The sequence below is a fragment of the Cherax quadricarinatus genome, chromosome 19 (assembly GCF_038502225.1).
Source record: "Cherax quadricarinatus isolate ZL_2023a chromosome 19, ASM3850222v1, whole genome shotgun sequence".
NCBI lineage: Eukaryota > Metazoa > Arthropoda > Malacostraca > Decapoda > Parastacidae > Cherax > Cherax quadricarinatus.
The window spans coordinates 30,734,028-30,749,027 of NC_091310.1; the positions used below are offsets into that span (position 1 = coordinate 30,734,028).

General features: G+C 48.4%; 1 protein-coding gene across 1 annotated transcript in view; it reads left to right on the forward strand.

Moving 5' to 3' along the window:
- LOC138852951 (protein Skeletor, isoforms B/C-like) overlaps window positions 1-15,000 on the forward strand; it is a 399,531-nt gene that overhangs the window by 287,675 nt on the left and 96,856 nt on the right. The window contains exon 2 of the mRNA XM_070086828.1: window positions 1-24. This exon is cut by the window's left edge and continues 123 nt beyond it. Within this exon, the coding sequence (XP_069942929.1) occupies window positions 1-24 (24 nt within the window). The remainder of the gene's footprint in view (window positions 25-15,000) is intronic.

Here is a 15,000-nt window from a genome sequence, read left to right on the forward strand (position 1 = left end):
TTACCTACGATGGTGTGGGTCCAGGTGAGTACGTACGTCTAGTTACAGTAGAGTACAGTCTGTTTCTACGTTGTGTGTGTGTGTGTGTGTGTGTGTGTGTGTGTGTGTGTGTGTGTGTGTGTGTGTGTGCGTGTGTGTGTGTGTGTGTGTGTGTGTGTGTGTGTGTGTGTGTGTGTGTTTGAGTGCTCACACCTGCGTGCATGTACGTGTGTGCTCACACCTGCGTGCATGTACGTGTGTGCTCACACCTGCGTGCATGTACGTGTATGCTCACACCTGCGTGCATGTACGTGTGTGCTCACACCTTCGTGCATGTACATGTGTGCTCACACCTGCGTGCATGTACGTGTGTGCTCACACCTGCGTGCATGTACGTGTGTGTAAGTGCACGAGAGCACAGAAACTGTGTCACCACTTAACACTTGAGTAACAGCACTGTATCACCACTTACCACTTGAGTAACAGCACTGTATCACCACTTACCACTTGAGTAACAACACTGTATCACCACTTACCACTTGAGTGACAATACTGTATCGCCACTTACCACTTGAGTGACAACACTGTATCGCCACTTACAACTTGAGTAACAACACTGTATCACCACTTACCACTTGAGTAACAACACTGTATCACCACTTACCACTTGAGTAACAACACTGTATCACCACTTACAACTTGAGTAACAACACTGTATCACCACTTACCACTTGAGTGACAACACTGTATCACCACTTACCACTTGAGTAACAACGCTGTATCACCAATTACCACCTGAGTAGCACCATTGTATCACCACTTACCACATGAGTAACAACACTGTATCACCACGTACCACCTGAATAACAACACTGTGTCACCACTTACCACTTGAGTAACAACACTGTATCACCACTTACCACCTGAGTAACAACACTGTATCACCACTTACCCCCTGAATAACAACACTGTCACCACTTACCACTTGAGTAACAACACTGTGTCACCACTTACCACCTGAGTAACAACACTGTGTCACCACTTACCACTTGAGTAACAACACTGTGTCACCACTTACCACTTGAGTAACAACACTGTGTCACCACTTACCACCTGAGTAACAACACTGTGTCACCACTTACCACTTGAGTAACAACACTGTGTCACCACTTACCCCCTGAATAACAACACTGTGTCACCACTTATCACCTGAGTAACAACACTGTGTCACCACTTACCACTTGAGTAACAACACTGTATCACCACTTACCACCTGAGTAACAACACCGTGACACCACTTACCACTTAAGTAACAACACCGTGACACCACTTACCACTTAAGTAACAACACTGTGACACCACTTACCACTTAAGTAACAACACTGTATCACCACTTACCACCTGAGTAACAACACCGTGACACCACTTACCACTTAAGTAACAACACCGTGACACCACTTACCACTTAAGTAACAACACTGTGACACCACTTACCACTTAAGTAACAACACTGTGACACCACTTACCACTTAAGTAACAACACCGTGACACCACTTACCACTTAAGTAACAACACTGTGACACCACTTACCACTTAAGTAACAACACTGTGACACCACTTACCACTTAAGTAACAACACCGTGACACCACTTACCACTTAAGTAACAACACTGTGACACTTCCCAGAAACTTAAATTTACCTCATCTGGAAAAAAATTCACTTGGGTTTTAACCAAAATATTTTCTTTGGTTTTTAGTGTCATATAGAATTTATTATTACTTTAAATTTAAGTGTATATTTTTCTTTTGTTTTTAGGATAATTTAGGCGTTTTGGGGGTTTAATGGAAATATATTTTTGTTTTTTAATGGAAATATATTTTTGTTTTTACTGGTTTTTAATGGAGATTTTTTTTTCACTGGAACCCTTGCAGAATAAATGTTCCTGTAGATTGTTGTAATATTCTTCCTTTTTGTTGTATATGCTTTTTCTAATTCTTCTGCATTTTTTGTTCTTGTTCCTCCTAAACATTGTATCTTCCCTTTTCCCCTTTTTACTTATTCTCTCTTTCTGCTATTTCCCGCATGGCATTACAGTTTATCCGGTGTTCACCAGCCACTGATTCAAGCACGATCTTCAGACCAGTCAAACTGACAGTCAAGTTTGAGCAGTTTATTTAGGGCCCCCACTACTCTGTTTAACAGTTCAACTCTCACATTAGTCAACTGGGTGACTTCTTGCCACGTCTCCCCGAGTTAAGGAATTTTATTTCACCACCAGGAATGACATGGCGTTACCTGTAGTTGCTTCCTGAGGTCACCGCCCCCGCGGCTCGGTCCCGGAGTAGAACGTCTGGTTCCTGGCCTGATCGATCAGGCTGTAGTCTCCCTGGCCGAGTAGAGGCTGTGTTTGCCCACTTTTCTGAAGGTGTCACACACTCACTAACACTGGTCACGTACACTCACACTAACTGGTCTTTCCTAACTTTGTAAAAAAAAGTGCAATGGTTCTTTGCTAGTAATATCCACTGTGTTGTGATTGTTGTGGGAGGCATCCTAGGGGACAAAATTGAAGGATTACATAGAACTACAACACAGTCCTCGATAACTCACTGATTTTCTTGGGTTATCCTATGTGGCTAACCCCCTCCCCCTCCCTCCAGAGTTAAAAATCCCAAGAGTTAAAAATCATCTTACATCCTGTAAATTTCTTGAAGGGAAATATACCTTCTTGTGTCTGGTTGATCAGGATCTGATCCACCGCGAGGCTTGGTCATGGACCGGGCCACGGGGGCGTTGACCCCCAGAACATCCTCCAGGTATTCGTCCTTGTCTGGAGACTTGGTTCACTGCCTAGTATGGTAGGCCGAGGTGTACATGTGTTTGTAATATCCTAATTAATATTATTTCTTCCACTCTTTGTCTTTTCCTCCTTCTTTCTTTGCCATGTTCTTCCTTCTTGCCTGAAGATTAACTGGAGACGCTTCCAGAGGTGCTGCTGCTGGTGGCACTGCTGCTAGTGGCACTGCTGCTGGTGGCACTGCTGATAGTGGCACTGCTGCTAGTGGCACTGCTGCTGGTGGCACTGCTATTAATGGCACTGCTGCTAGTTAATGGCACTGCTGTTAATGGCACTGCTGTTGGTGGCACTGCTGCTAGTGGCACTGCTGCTAGTGGCACTGCTGCTGGTGGCACTGCTGTTAATGGCACTTCTGCTAGTGGCACTGCTGCTAGTGGCACTTCTGCTAGTGGCACTGCTGCTGGTGGCATTACTGCTAGTGGCACTGCTGTTAGTGGCACTGCTGCTAGTGGCACTGCTGCTGGTGGAACTACTGCTGGTGGCACTGCTGCTAGTGGCACTGCTGCTATTGCTGCAGTTGCTGTAGTTGCTGCTATTGCTATACTGTATTTGCTGCAGCTTCTACTGTTGCTGCAGCCGTCATTGTTGCTCCAGTTGCTGCTGTTGTTATTGCAGTTGTTGCTGTTGCTTCCTGGTGCTGCTGCTCCTGGCACTGGTACTGCCGTTACTTCTTTCTTCCTCACAAACTCAACTCCCCATCCACCATCTCTATCTACCCCCTTTTCAACCTCCGCTTCTTCAACCCTCTTCGCTTTTAATAATTTCCCTTTCATCACTCCCTCTTTCTTCATCCTCTGTGCCTTCTCTTCCTTCTCTTCTTCCTCTTCCCTTCAGAGAGGAAGGGGAGGAGTAGTGGCACTCACAGAGGCACTGTTCAGCATTGTATTTGTACCTTTTGTGATGGACCAGAGTCGAGGCTCTCTTGGTGGTGGTGATAGTGGTGGTGGTAGTGGTGATGGTCGCGGTGGTGGTTGTGGTGGTGGTGGTGGTGGTGGTGGTGGTAGTAGTAGTAGTAGTGGTGGTGGTGGTAGTAGTAGTAGTAGTGGTGGTGATGGTAGAAGTAGTGGTAGTAGTGGTAGTAGTGATAATAGTAAAAGTGTTAATAATAGTGGTCATAGTAGTAGTAGTAGTAGTAGTAGTAGTAGTAGTAGTAGTAGCAGTAGTAGTAGCAGTAGTAGTAGCAGTAGTAGTAGCAGTAGTGGATAGCTTTAAACTGGGAATATATAAATGGTTACGTTCGGAAGTGTCAATGAGCGCCTTAAGGGGAACGTAACACTAATTTAGTGAGTGCACCTTGAGTGCACCTTGAGTGCATCTTCAGAAACTACAGCGCTGTATCACCCACACGGGTTTAGCGCTTGCTTTGAATATATTAATTGCAATAGGAGAGAGAGGAAGAGAGAGAGAGAGAGAGAGAGAGAGAGAGAGAGAGAGAGAGAGAGAGAGAGAGAGAGAGAGACTGACTCTAGGGATTGAAGGTCCTTAGAGAGAACTTATACAAGAAAGTCCCATTGTTGTCATGCCCACACACACACACACACACACACACACACACACACACACACACACACACACACACACACACACAAAGAAGTAAGACACGAGAGAGAGGGGTGGGTTGATTGCATCTTCCTGGACTGCAGGAAGGCCTTCGACACAGTTCCTCACGAGAGATTAGTGCAGAAGCTGGAGGATCAAGCGCGTATAACAGGGAGGGCACTGCAATGGATCAGAGAATACCTGACAGGGAGGCAACAACGAGTCATGGTACGTGATGAGGTATCACAGTGGGCGCCTGTGACGAGCGGGGTTCCACAGGGGTCGGTCCAAAGGCCAGTGCTATTTTTGGTATATGTGAATGACATATACCAAATGATGATGATGAAGTTAATGGGGAGAATTAAATCAAATGAGGATCAGGCAGGACTTCAAAGAGACCTGGACAGACTGGACACCTGGTCCAGCAACTGGCTTCTCGAATTAAACCCCGCCAAATGCAAAGTCATGAAGATCAGGGAAGGGCAAAGAAGATCGCAGACGGAGTATAGGCTAGGTGGCCAAAGACTACAAACTTCGCTCAAGGAGAAAGATCTTGGGGTGAGTATAACACCGAGCACGTCTCCGGAAGCACCCATCAACCAGATAACTGCTGCAGCATATGGACGACATGGAAGATACGCAGAGAAATTTATAGGGCAGAAACACTTAGAAGAGTAGGGACAAAGAGTGTACCAGGGACAAGTAATTACCAACAGGTTCGTCAGGAAGCACTGCTTCCGCCTTAAGTTAGTCCCGGAAGTGCCACCACCTGAATGCAAATTCAAATTCTTTCAAATTATTGAATAATTTTCACAATTAGGAAACCCAAAGAAACAGTAATTAGAAAGCCGTTTGGAATAATTATTAGAAAGCCCAAAGAAACAATAATTAAAGAGCTCAAAGTTGCAGTAATTAGAAAGCCATTAGGAAACGAAAGCACTTACCATATTTTCTTTTAAGAGTAAGCAATGACAGATCTTACGAGAGCCTGACAGACCAGACCAGGAGCCAGGTCTGGTCTGTGGCCTAGCAGCGGGGGAGAGGATCCCCTCTGCCAGGTCACAGACCAGGTAACCTACAGGTAACCTTTCATCGGTAATTAATGGGTGGCTCTGGGAGCAGAGATTCGACTCCCCGACCACCCCTCCCACCCCCTCCCCCGGCAACCGCAACTAGGTGAGTACGCATTCGCTCGCATACGCGCGCTACCGCGAACAAACCCCGCAAGATAATCGCGCAGTGTTCGGCCGAGACTATGAAGCGGCTCCTGCGTAATCAGACTAATGGTGGAGAAAGATAGAATTTAAATCACGGATGGGTGGGGAATGGGGGAGGGAGGGAGGAGAAGGGGGAGGAAGGAATGGGGGAAGGAGGGGTGATGGGGGTGGGGAAGTTACTACCGTCTATTACAAATCCGTTACGAGGAACGGGAGAGGAGAGTCTATTGAGCAGGAGAATGTCAGGATTTGTTGACTGTGACCTCTCCCGGAGTTCTCAGATAATAGTTGTTGTTGTAGTAGTAGTTGCAGTAGCAGTAGTAATAGTAGTTGTTGTCATAGTAGTAGCATTCGTAGTAGCACTACTTCTACTAGTAGCAGTAGCAGCAGCAGATATTTGAGGGAAAGAGGAAGTGGCTAGTAGTAGTAGTAGTAGTAGTAGGAGGAGGGGGGAGGAAAGAGAGGAAGGGGCATCTTCAGGAGGGACTCATTAAGGAGTTTGATGATTAACTTAGCCAGTGGCGCGCAGTTACGGCGGAAAGCTGACAAAAGTAGCAGATAATGCGCCTCTCAGCATCGTTCAGAGCACCACCAACCATCGATCAACAGCCCCTGGCTGCGCTGCGGCAGGCAGGCAGGAAGCTGCTATACCCCTGGCCGCTCGTTAGGCTGATTCCCCCATTGCACACCCCACGCTGCCCTCCCCTTTATGAACACACACTCCTAGGTTCACCCACTGCGTCTCCCCCTTTCACCCTTCCCACTGGAGAAACGGCGAAAGGGATTTGTGGGAAAGGAGTGAGAGGAAAAGTTGAAAGGGGGAAACCCCCTCGGGCGAAGTCGGCGCCTTTCCCCTACTGAGGATAAATCCTGTTTTGGGACTTTCCCAAACAGGGATTACACGGGGGGCGGGAGGGGGGACTCAGATTTCAGGTACGAGGAGGAATAAAAAAGTTGGAAGAAGGAGGCGGGACGTGTTTGAAAGAGGCGCTCCCCCCCCCTCCCCCCACAACCATGTGTTTGAGGGGTAAAACCAGCCTGGTTTTTACAGAGTTGCTGGAGATGTGGCGAGGTGAGGTGGCGAGTGAGTGGACGGGGCGAGTGTGTTGACGGGAGGAGTGTGTTGACAGGAGGAGTGTGTGTTGACGGGAGGAGTGTGTTGTCGGGAGGAGTTTGTTGACGGGAGGAGTTTGTTGACGGGAGGAATGTGTTGACGGGAGGAATGTGTTGACGGGAGGAGTGTGTTGATGGGAGGAATGTGTTGACGGGAGGAATGTGTTGAGGGGAGGAGTGTGTTGACGGGAGGAGTGTGTTGACGGGAGGAATATGTTGACGGGAGAAATGTGTTGACGGGAGGAGTGTGTTGACGGGAGGAATGTGTTGACGGGGGGAGTGTGTTGACGGGAGGAATGTGTTGACGGGAGGAATGTGTTGACGGGAGGAATGTGTTGACGGGAGGAATGTGTTTACGGGAGGAGTGTGTTGACTGGAGGAGTGTGTTGACGGGAGGAATGTGTTGACGGGTGGAATGTGTTGACGGGAGGAATGTGTTGACGGGGAGTGTTGACGGGAGGAATGTGTTGACGGGAGGAATGTGTTGATGGGGGGAGTGTGTTGACGGGGGGAGTGTGTTCACGGGAGGAGTGTGTTCACGGGAGGAGTTTGTTGACGGGAGGAGTTTGTTGACGGGAGGAATGTGTTGACGGGAGGAGTGTGTTGATGGGAGGAATGTGTTGACGGGAGGAATGTGTTGAGGGGAGGAGTGTGTTGACGGGAGGAATGTGTTGACGGGGAGTGTTGACGGGAGGAATGTGTTGACGGGAGGAATGTGTTGACGGGAGGAGTGTGTTGACGGGGGGAGTGTGTTGACGGGAGGAATGTGCTGACGGGGGGAGTGTGTTGACGGGAGGAATGTGTTGACGGGGGGAGTGTGTTGACGGGGGGAGTGTGTTGAGGGGAGGAATGTGTTGAACTTTACCATCCATATTCCTTTCAATTTCTCTCTCTCTCTCTCTCTCTCCCCTCCTCCTCCCCCCTCCTCCTCCCCCCTCCTCCTCCCCCCTCCTCCTCCCCCTCCTCCTCCCCCTCCTCCTCCCCCTTCCTCCTCCCCCCTCCTCCTCCCCCCTCTCCCCCTCCCCCACCACAAAAAGCTGCACAATGTCGCTGGTTCACTAATAAGAAGCAAGTTATCTAATCCCTTAATTTTCCAGCACTTAAGTGTGTTTATACAGTGTTACGACTTATCACCCCCACCCCCGAAAGTGCTCTTTTGTGGCCCCAGGAAAGTGCTCTTTTGTGGCCCCCGGAAAGTGCTCTTTTGTGGCCCCCGGAAAGTGCTCTTTTGTGGCCCCCGGAAAGTGCTCTTTTGTGGCCCCCGGAAAGTACTCTTTTGTAGCCCCCGGAAATTTTCCTTCTGTGACGCCCGGAAAGTGCCCTTTTGTGACCCCGGAAAGTGCCCTTCTGTGACCCCGGAAAGTGCCCTTCTTTGTCCCCAGGAAAGTACCCTTTTGTGAACTCTGGGAAGTACCTTTCTGTGACCTCTGGGAAGTACCCTTCTTTGACAACCGTAAAGTGCCCTTCTGTGACCCCCGGAAAGTGCCCTTTACTGACCCTTGGGAAGTACCCTTCTGTGACCCCCGGAGAGTGCTTTTTTGTGACCCCCTGAGAAGTGCCATTTTTGTGACTCCTAGGAAGTAGCCTTCTGTGACCCTGGAAAGTATCCTTCTTCGTTTCTGAAAAGTAACCCTCTGCAAGCCGCGGAAAGTACCCTTCCGTGACCCCGTAAAGTGCCCTTCTGCGACCCCTGGGAAGTACCCTTCTGTGACCCCGGAAGGTGATTTTTTGTGACCCCCCTGGGAAGTACCCTTCTGTGACCCCGGAAGGTGATTTTTTGTGACCCTCCTGGGAAGTACCCTTCTGTGACCCCGGAAGGTGATTTTTTGTGACCCCCCTGGGAAGTGCCATTTTGTGACTCCTAGGAAGTACCCGTCTGTTAACCTGGGAAGTGCCCTTCTGTGACCCTGAGAGGTACTCTTTTGTGACTCTGGGAAGTGCACTTCTATAACCCTGGTAAGTACCCTTCTGTGACTCCTGGAAAGTACTCTTCTGTGACCCCTGGGAAGTACCATGATCCACGCCGCATAAAAAACCTTCCTCCAGTACGTTTAATTTCGTTCAAAAACCGACGCAGGAGAAATATAAACAAAACAGACGTATTAATGTTTATCATTGCTATTATTATTATTATTATTATTATTATTATTATTATTATTTTATTATTGACTAGTATCTGGACGCTAAAGGTTTGGTAATCACAATTCGGGCTGGCATACAACATCCAGGGTATATATACTGAGGGGTGTATATCCCGGTGTATATACTTTGAGATGTATATATCTGTGTATAAAAACTCGGGTGTATATCTCTATGTATATACACTGAGAGATATACCTCAGTGTATATACACTGAGAGGTAAATCTCAGTGTATATACACTGAGGGATTTATATCTCTGTATAAATACACTGAGAGGTAAACCTCAGTGTATATACACTGAGGGGTTTATATCTCTGTATAAATACACTGAGAGGAGTGTATATTCACTGTGTTTTAAATTATTATTTTTATTTATTATCACACTGGCCGATTCCCACCAAGGCAGGGTGGCCCGAAAAAGAAAAACTTTCGCCATCATTCACTCCATCACTGTCTTGCCAGAAGGGTGCTTTACACTACAGTTTTTAAACTGCAACATTAACACCCCTCCTTCAGAGTGCAGGCACTGTACTTCCCATCTCCAGGACTCAAGTCCGGCCTGCCGGTTTCCCTGAACCCCTTCATAAATGTTACTTTGCTCACACCAACAGCACGTCAAGTATTAAAACCATTTGTCTCCATTCACTCCTATCAAACACGCTCACGCATGCCTGCTGGAAGTCCAAGCCCCTCACACACAAAACCTCCTTTACCCCCTCCCTCCAACCTTTCCTAGGCCGACCCCTACCCCGCCTTCTTTCCACTACAGACTGATACACTCTTGAGTCACTCTGTTTCGCTCCATTCTCTCTACATGTCCGAACCACCTCAACAACCTCCCTTCCTCAGCCCTCTGGGCAACAGTTTTGCAATCCCACCTCCTCCTAACTTCCAAACTACGATTCTCTGCATTATATTCACACCACACATGGCCCTCAGACATGACATCTCCACTGCCTCCAGCCTTCTCCTCGCTGCAACATTCATCACCCATGCTTACACCCACATATAAGGCGCTGGTAAAACTATACTCTCATACATTCCCTCTTTGCCTCCAGGACAAAGTTCTTTGTCTCCACAGACTCCTAAGTGCACCACTCACCCTTTTCCCCTCATCAATTCTATGATTCACCTCATCTTTCATAGACCCATCCGCTGACACATCGACTCCCAAATATCTGAATACATTCACCTCCTCCATACTCTCTCCCTCCAATCTGATATCCAATCTTTCATCACCTAATCTTTTTGTTATCCTCTTAACCTTACTCTTTCCTATATTCACTTTTAATTTTCTTCTTTTGCATGCCCTACCAAATTCATCCACAATCTCTGCAACTCCTCTTCAGAATCTCCCAAGAGCACAGTGTCATCAGCAAAGAGCAACTGTGACAACTCCCACTTTATGTGTGATTCTTTATCTTTTAACTCCACGCCTCTTGCCAAGACCCTCGCATTTACTTCTCTTACAACCCCATCTATAAATATATTAAACAACCACGGTGACATCACACATCCTTGTCTAAGGCCAACTTTTACTGGGAAATAATTTCCCTCTTTCCTACATACTCTAACTTGAGCCTCACTATCCTCGTGTTTTAAATATTCATAATAAACACCTGACATACAGCCTTAATGACCCTCGTGTAGTCGATAGGTTTTAAACTCCGTTAACCAACCCTTCTTGACGCCAAATATGTATTGAAACTGTATGTAGATAGGCCTAAGGATATTTGATGTGACCCAAGAGGCAGGAAATGAGGGAGGCTGAAGCAAGAGTGGTTTCTCGAACCCCTGTTAGTACAGCTGGGTAAGCACAACCATAACAAACAACCACCAGTAACAACAATTACCACATAAGTCTCATCAACAATTATCATAGTAATGACAGCTACCACCATCATCACCACCACCATCACCACTAATGACAACAAGGCAGCAACCACAACTGCCACCATCATCACCAACAAGGTAACAACCACAACTACCGCCATCACCAACAAAGCAACCACAACTACCACCATCACTAACAAGGCAACAACCACAACTACCACCATTATCAACCACAACTACCATCATCAACCGCAACTATCATCATCAATCGCAACTACCACCATCAACAACTACAACTACCACCACCATCAAGAACCACAACTACTACCACCATCAAGAACCACAACTACCACCATCACCACCACAACTACCACCATCAACAACCACAACTACCACCACCATCAACAACCACAACTACCACCATCAACAACCACAACTACCACCATCAACAACCACAACTACCACCATCACCACCACACAGGAACTTCAACAAACTACTTTATCAATTGCAAAGTTGAAAAAAAGTTTTTTTTCCGGAGTTTGTTAACTGCAATGAAGCTGAGATTATTACTCTCTCTCTCTCTCTCTCTCTCTCTCTCTCTCTCTCTCTCTCTCTCTCTCTCTCTCTGTCTCTCTCTCTGTCTCTCTCTCTCTCTCTCTCTCTCTCTCTCTCTCTCTCTCTCTCTCTCTCTCTCTCTCTCTCTCTCTCTCTCTCTCTCTCTCTCTCTCTCTCTCTCTCTCTCTCTCTCTCTCTCTCTCCCCCTCTCTCTGTCTCTCCCCCTCTCTCTCCCCCTCTCTCTCTCTCTCTCTCTCTCTCTCCCCCTCTCTCTCTCTCTCTCTCTCTCTATCTCTCTCTCTCTCTCTCTGTCTCTCTCTCTCTCTCTCTCTCTCTCTCTCTCTCTCTCTCTCTCTCTCTCTCTCTCTCTCTCTCTCTCTCTCTGTCTCTCTCTCTCTCTCTCTCTCTCTCTCTCTCTCTCTCTCTCTCTCTCTCCCTCTCTCTCTCTCTCTCTCTCTCTCTCTCTCTCTCTCTCTCTCTCTTTCTCTCTGTCTCTCTCTCTCTCTCTCTCTCCCTCTCTCTCTCTCTCTCTCTCTCTCTCTCTCTGTCTCTCCCCCCTCTCTCTCTCTCTCTCTCTCTCTCTCTCCTCTCTCCCTCCCCCTCTCTCTCTCTCTCTCTCTCTCCCCCTCTCTCTCTCTCTCTCTCTCTCTCTCTCTCTCTCTCTCTCCGCTCTCTCTCATCCCTCTCTCTCTACCTGCTCTCTCTCTGCTACTCTCTCTCTCTCTCTACCTCTCTCTCTCTCTCTCTCTCTCTCCTGCTCTCTCTCTCGCTCTCTACTCTCCAGTCTCCTCATATCTCATTGTTTCTCCTCCCTCCATGCCTCTACCTCCATCTTCTCCTCTGCCTCCCTCCTCCTCTCTCTACCTCCATCTTCTCCTCTACCTCCCTCCTCCTCCTCTCTCCCCACCTCCATCTTCCTCTACCTCCCTCCTCCTCGCCTCTACCTCCATCTTCCTCCTCTACCTCCCTCCTCCTCGCCTCTACCTCCATCTTCCTCCGCTACCTCCCTCCTCCTCGCCTCTACCTCCATCTACCTCCGCTACCTCCCTCCTCCTCTCCTCTACCTCCATCTACCTCCGCTACCTCCCTCCTCCTCGCCTCTACCTCCATCTTCCTTCTCTACCTCCCTCCTCCTCTCCTCTACCTCCATCTTCCTCCTCTACCTCCCTCCTCCTCGCCTCTACCTCCATCTTCCTCCTCTACCTCCCTCCTCCTCGCCTCTACCTCCATCTTCCTCCTCTACCTCCCTCCTCCTCTCCTCTACCTCCATCTTCCTCCACTACCTCCCTCCTCTTCCCCTCTATCTCCATCTTCCTCCTCCACTACCTCCATCTTCCTCCTCCACTACCTCCATCCTCTTCTATCCATCTGCCTATATTTCTCGTTGCATTAGAAGAGGTTATTACATTACGAAAATCAAATTGATTTGAGGGGAGAAGTGATGACTGAGGGGTGATGACTGTTGTGAGGGGTGATGACTGTTGTGAGGGGTGATGACTTGTGAGGGGTGATGACTGTTGTGAGGGTTGATGACTGTTGTGAGGGGTGATGACTTGTGAGGGGTGATGACTGTTGTGAGGGTTGATGACTGTTGTGAGGGGTGATGACTTGTGAGGGGTGATGGCTGTTGTGATGGGTGATGACTGTTGTGAGGAGTGATGACTTGTGAGGGGTGATGACTGTGGTGAGGGGTGATGACTGTTGTGAAGGGTGATGACTGTTGTGAGGGGTGATGACTGTTGTGAGGGGTGATGACTGTTGTGAGGGGTGATGACTTTTGAGGGGTGATGACTGTTGTGAGGGGTGATGACTTGTGAGGGGTGATGACTGTTGTGAGGGTTGATGACTGTTGTGAGGGGTGATGACTGTTGTGAGGGGTGATGACTGTTGTGAGGGGTGATTGTTGTGAGGGGTGATGACTTGTGAGGGGTGATGACTGTTGTGAGGGGTGATGACTGTGAGGGGTGATGACTGTTGTGAGGGGTGATGACTGTTGTGAGGGGTGATGACTGTTGTGAGGGGTGATGACTTTTGTGAGGGGTGATGACTGTTGTGAGGGGTGATGACTGTTGTGAGGGTTGATGACTGTTGTGAGGGTTGATGACTGTTGTGAGGGTTGATTATTGTGAGGGTTGATGACTGTTGTTAGGGTTGATGACTGTTGTGAGGGGTGATGACTGTTGTGAGGGGTGATGACTGTTGTGAGGGTTGATGACTGTTGTGAGGGTTGATGACTGTTGTGAGGGTTGATGACTGTTGTGAGGGTTGATGACTGTTGTGAGGGTTGATGACTGTTGTGAGGGTTGATGACTGTTGTGAGGGGTGATGACTGTTGTGAGGGTTGATGACTGTTGTGAGAGGTGATGACTGTTGTGAGGGTTGATGACTGTTGTGAGGGGTGATGACTGTTGTGAGGGGTGATGACTGTTGTGAGGGGTGATGACTGTTGTGAGGGGTGATGACTGTTGTGAGGGTTGACTGTTGTGAGGGGTGATGACTGTTGTGAGGGTTGATGACTGTTGTGAGGGTTGATGACTGTTGTGAGGGGTGATGACTGTTGTGAGGGTTGATGACTGTTGTGAGGGTTGATGACTGTTGTGAGGGGTGATGACTGTTGTGAGGGGTGATGGCTGTTGTGAGGGTTGATGACTGTTGTGAGGGGTGATGACTGTTGTGAGGGGTGATGACTGTTGTGAAGGGTGATGACTGTTGTGAGGGTTGATGACTGTTGTGAGGGTTGGTGTCTGTTGTGAGGGTTGATGACTGTTGTGAGGGTTGATGACTGTTGTGAGGGGTGATGACTGTTGTGAGGGTTGATGGCTGTTGTGAGGGTGATGACTGTTGTGAGGGGTGATGACTGTTGTGAGGGGTGATGGCTGTTGTGAAGGGTGATGACTGTTGTGAGGGATGATGACTGTTGTGAGGGGTGATGAGTGTTGTGATGGATGATGACTGTTGTGAGGGTTGATGACTGTTGTGAGGGGTGATGACTGTTGTGAGGGGTGATGACTGTTGTGAGGGTTGATGACTGTTGTGAGGGGTGATGACTGTTGTGAGGGTTGATGACTGTTGTGAAGGGTGATGACTGTTGTGAGGGGTGATGACTGTTGTGAGGGGTGATGACTGTTGTGAGGGTTGATGACTGTTGTGAGGGGTGATGACTGCTGTGAGGGGTGATGACTGCTGTGAGGGGTGATGACTGCTGTGAGGGGTGATGAGTGTTGTGAGGGGTGATGACTGTTGTGAGGGGTGATGACTTTTGTGAGGGGTGATGACTGCTGTGAGGGCTGATGAGTGTTGTGAGGGGTGATGACTGCTGTGAGGGGTGATGACTGCTGTGAGGGGTGATGAGTGTTGTGAGGGGTGATGACTGTTGTGAGGGGTGATGACTGTTGTGAGGAGTGATGACTGTTGTGAAGGGTGATGACTGTTGTGAGTGGTGATGACTGTTGTGAGGGGTGATGAGTGTTGTGAAGGGTGATGACTGTTGTGAGGGGTGATGACTGTTGTGAGGGGTGATGACTGTTGTGAGGGGTGATGACTGTTGTGAAGGGTGATGACTGTTGTGAGGGGTGATGACTGTTGTGAGGGGTGATGACTGCTGTGAGGGGTGATGACTGTTGTGAAGGGTGATGACTGTTGTGAGGGGTGATGACTGTTGTGAGGAGTGATGACTGTTGTGAAGGGTGATGACTGTTGTGAGGGGTGATGACTGTTGTGAGGGGTGATGAGTGTTGTGAAGGGTGATGACTGTTGTGAGGGGT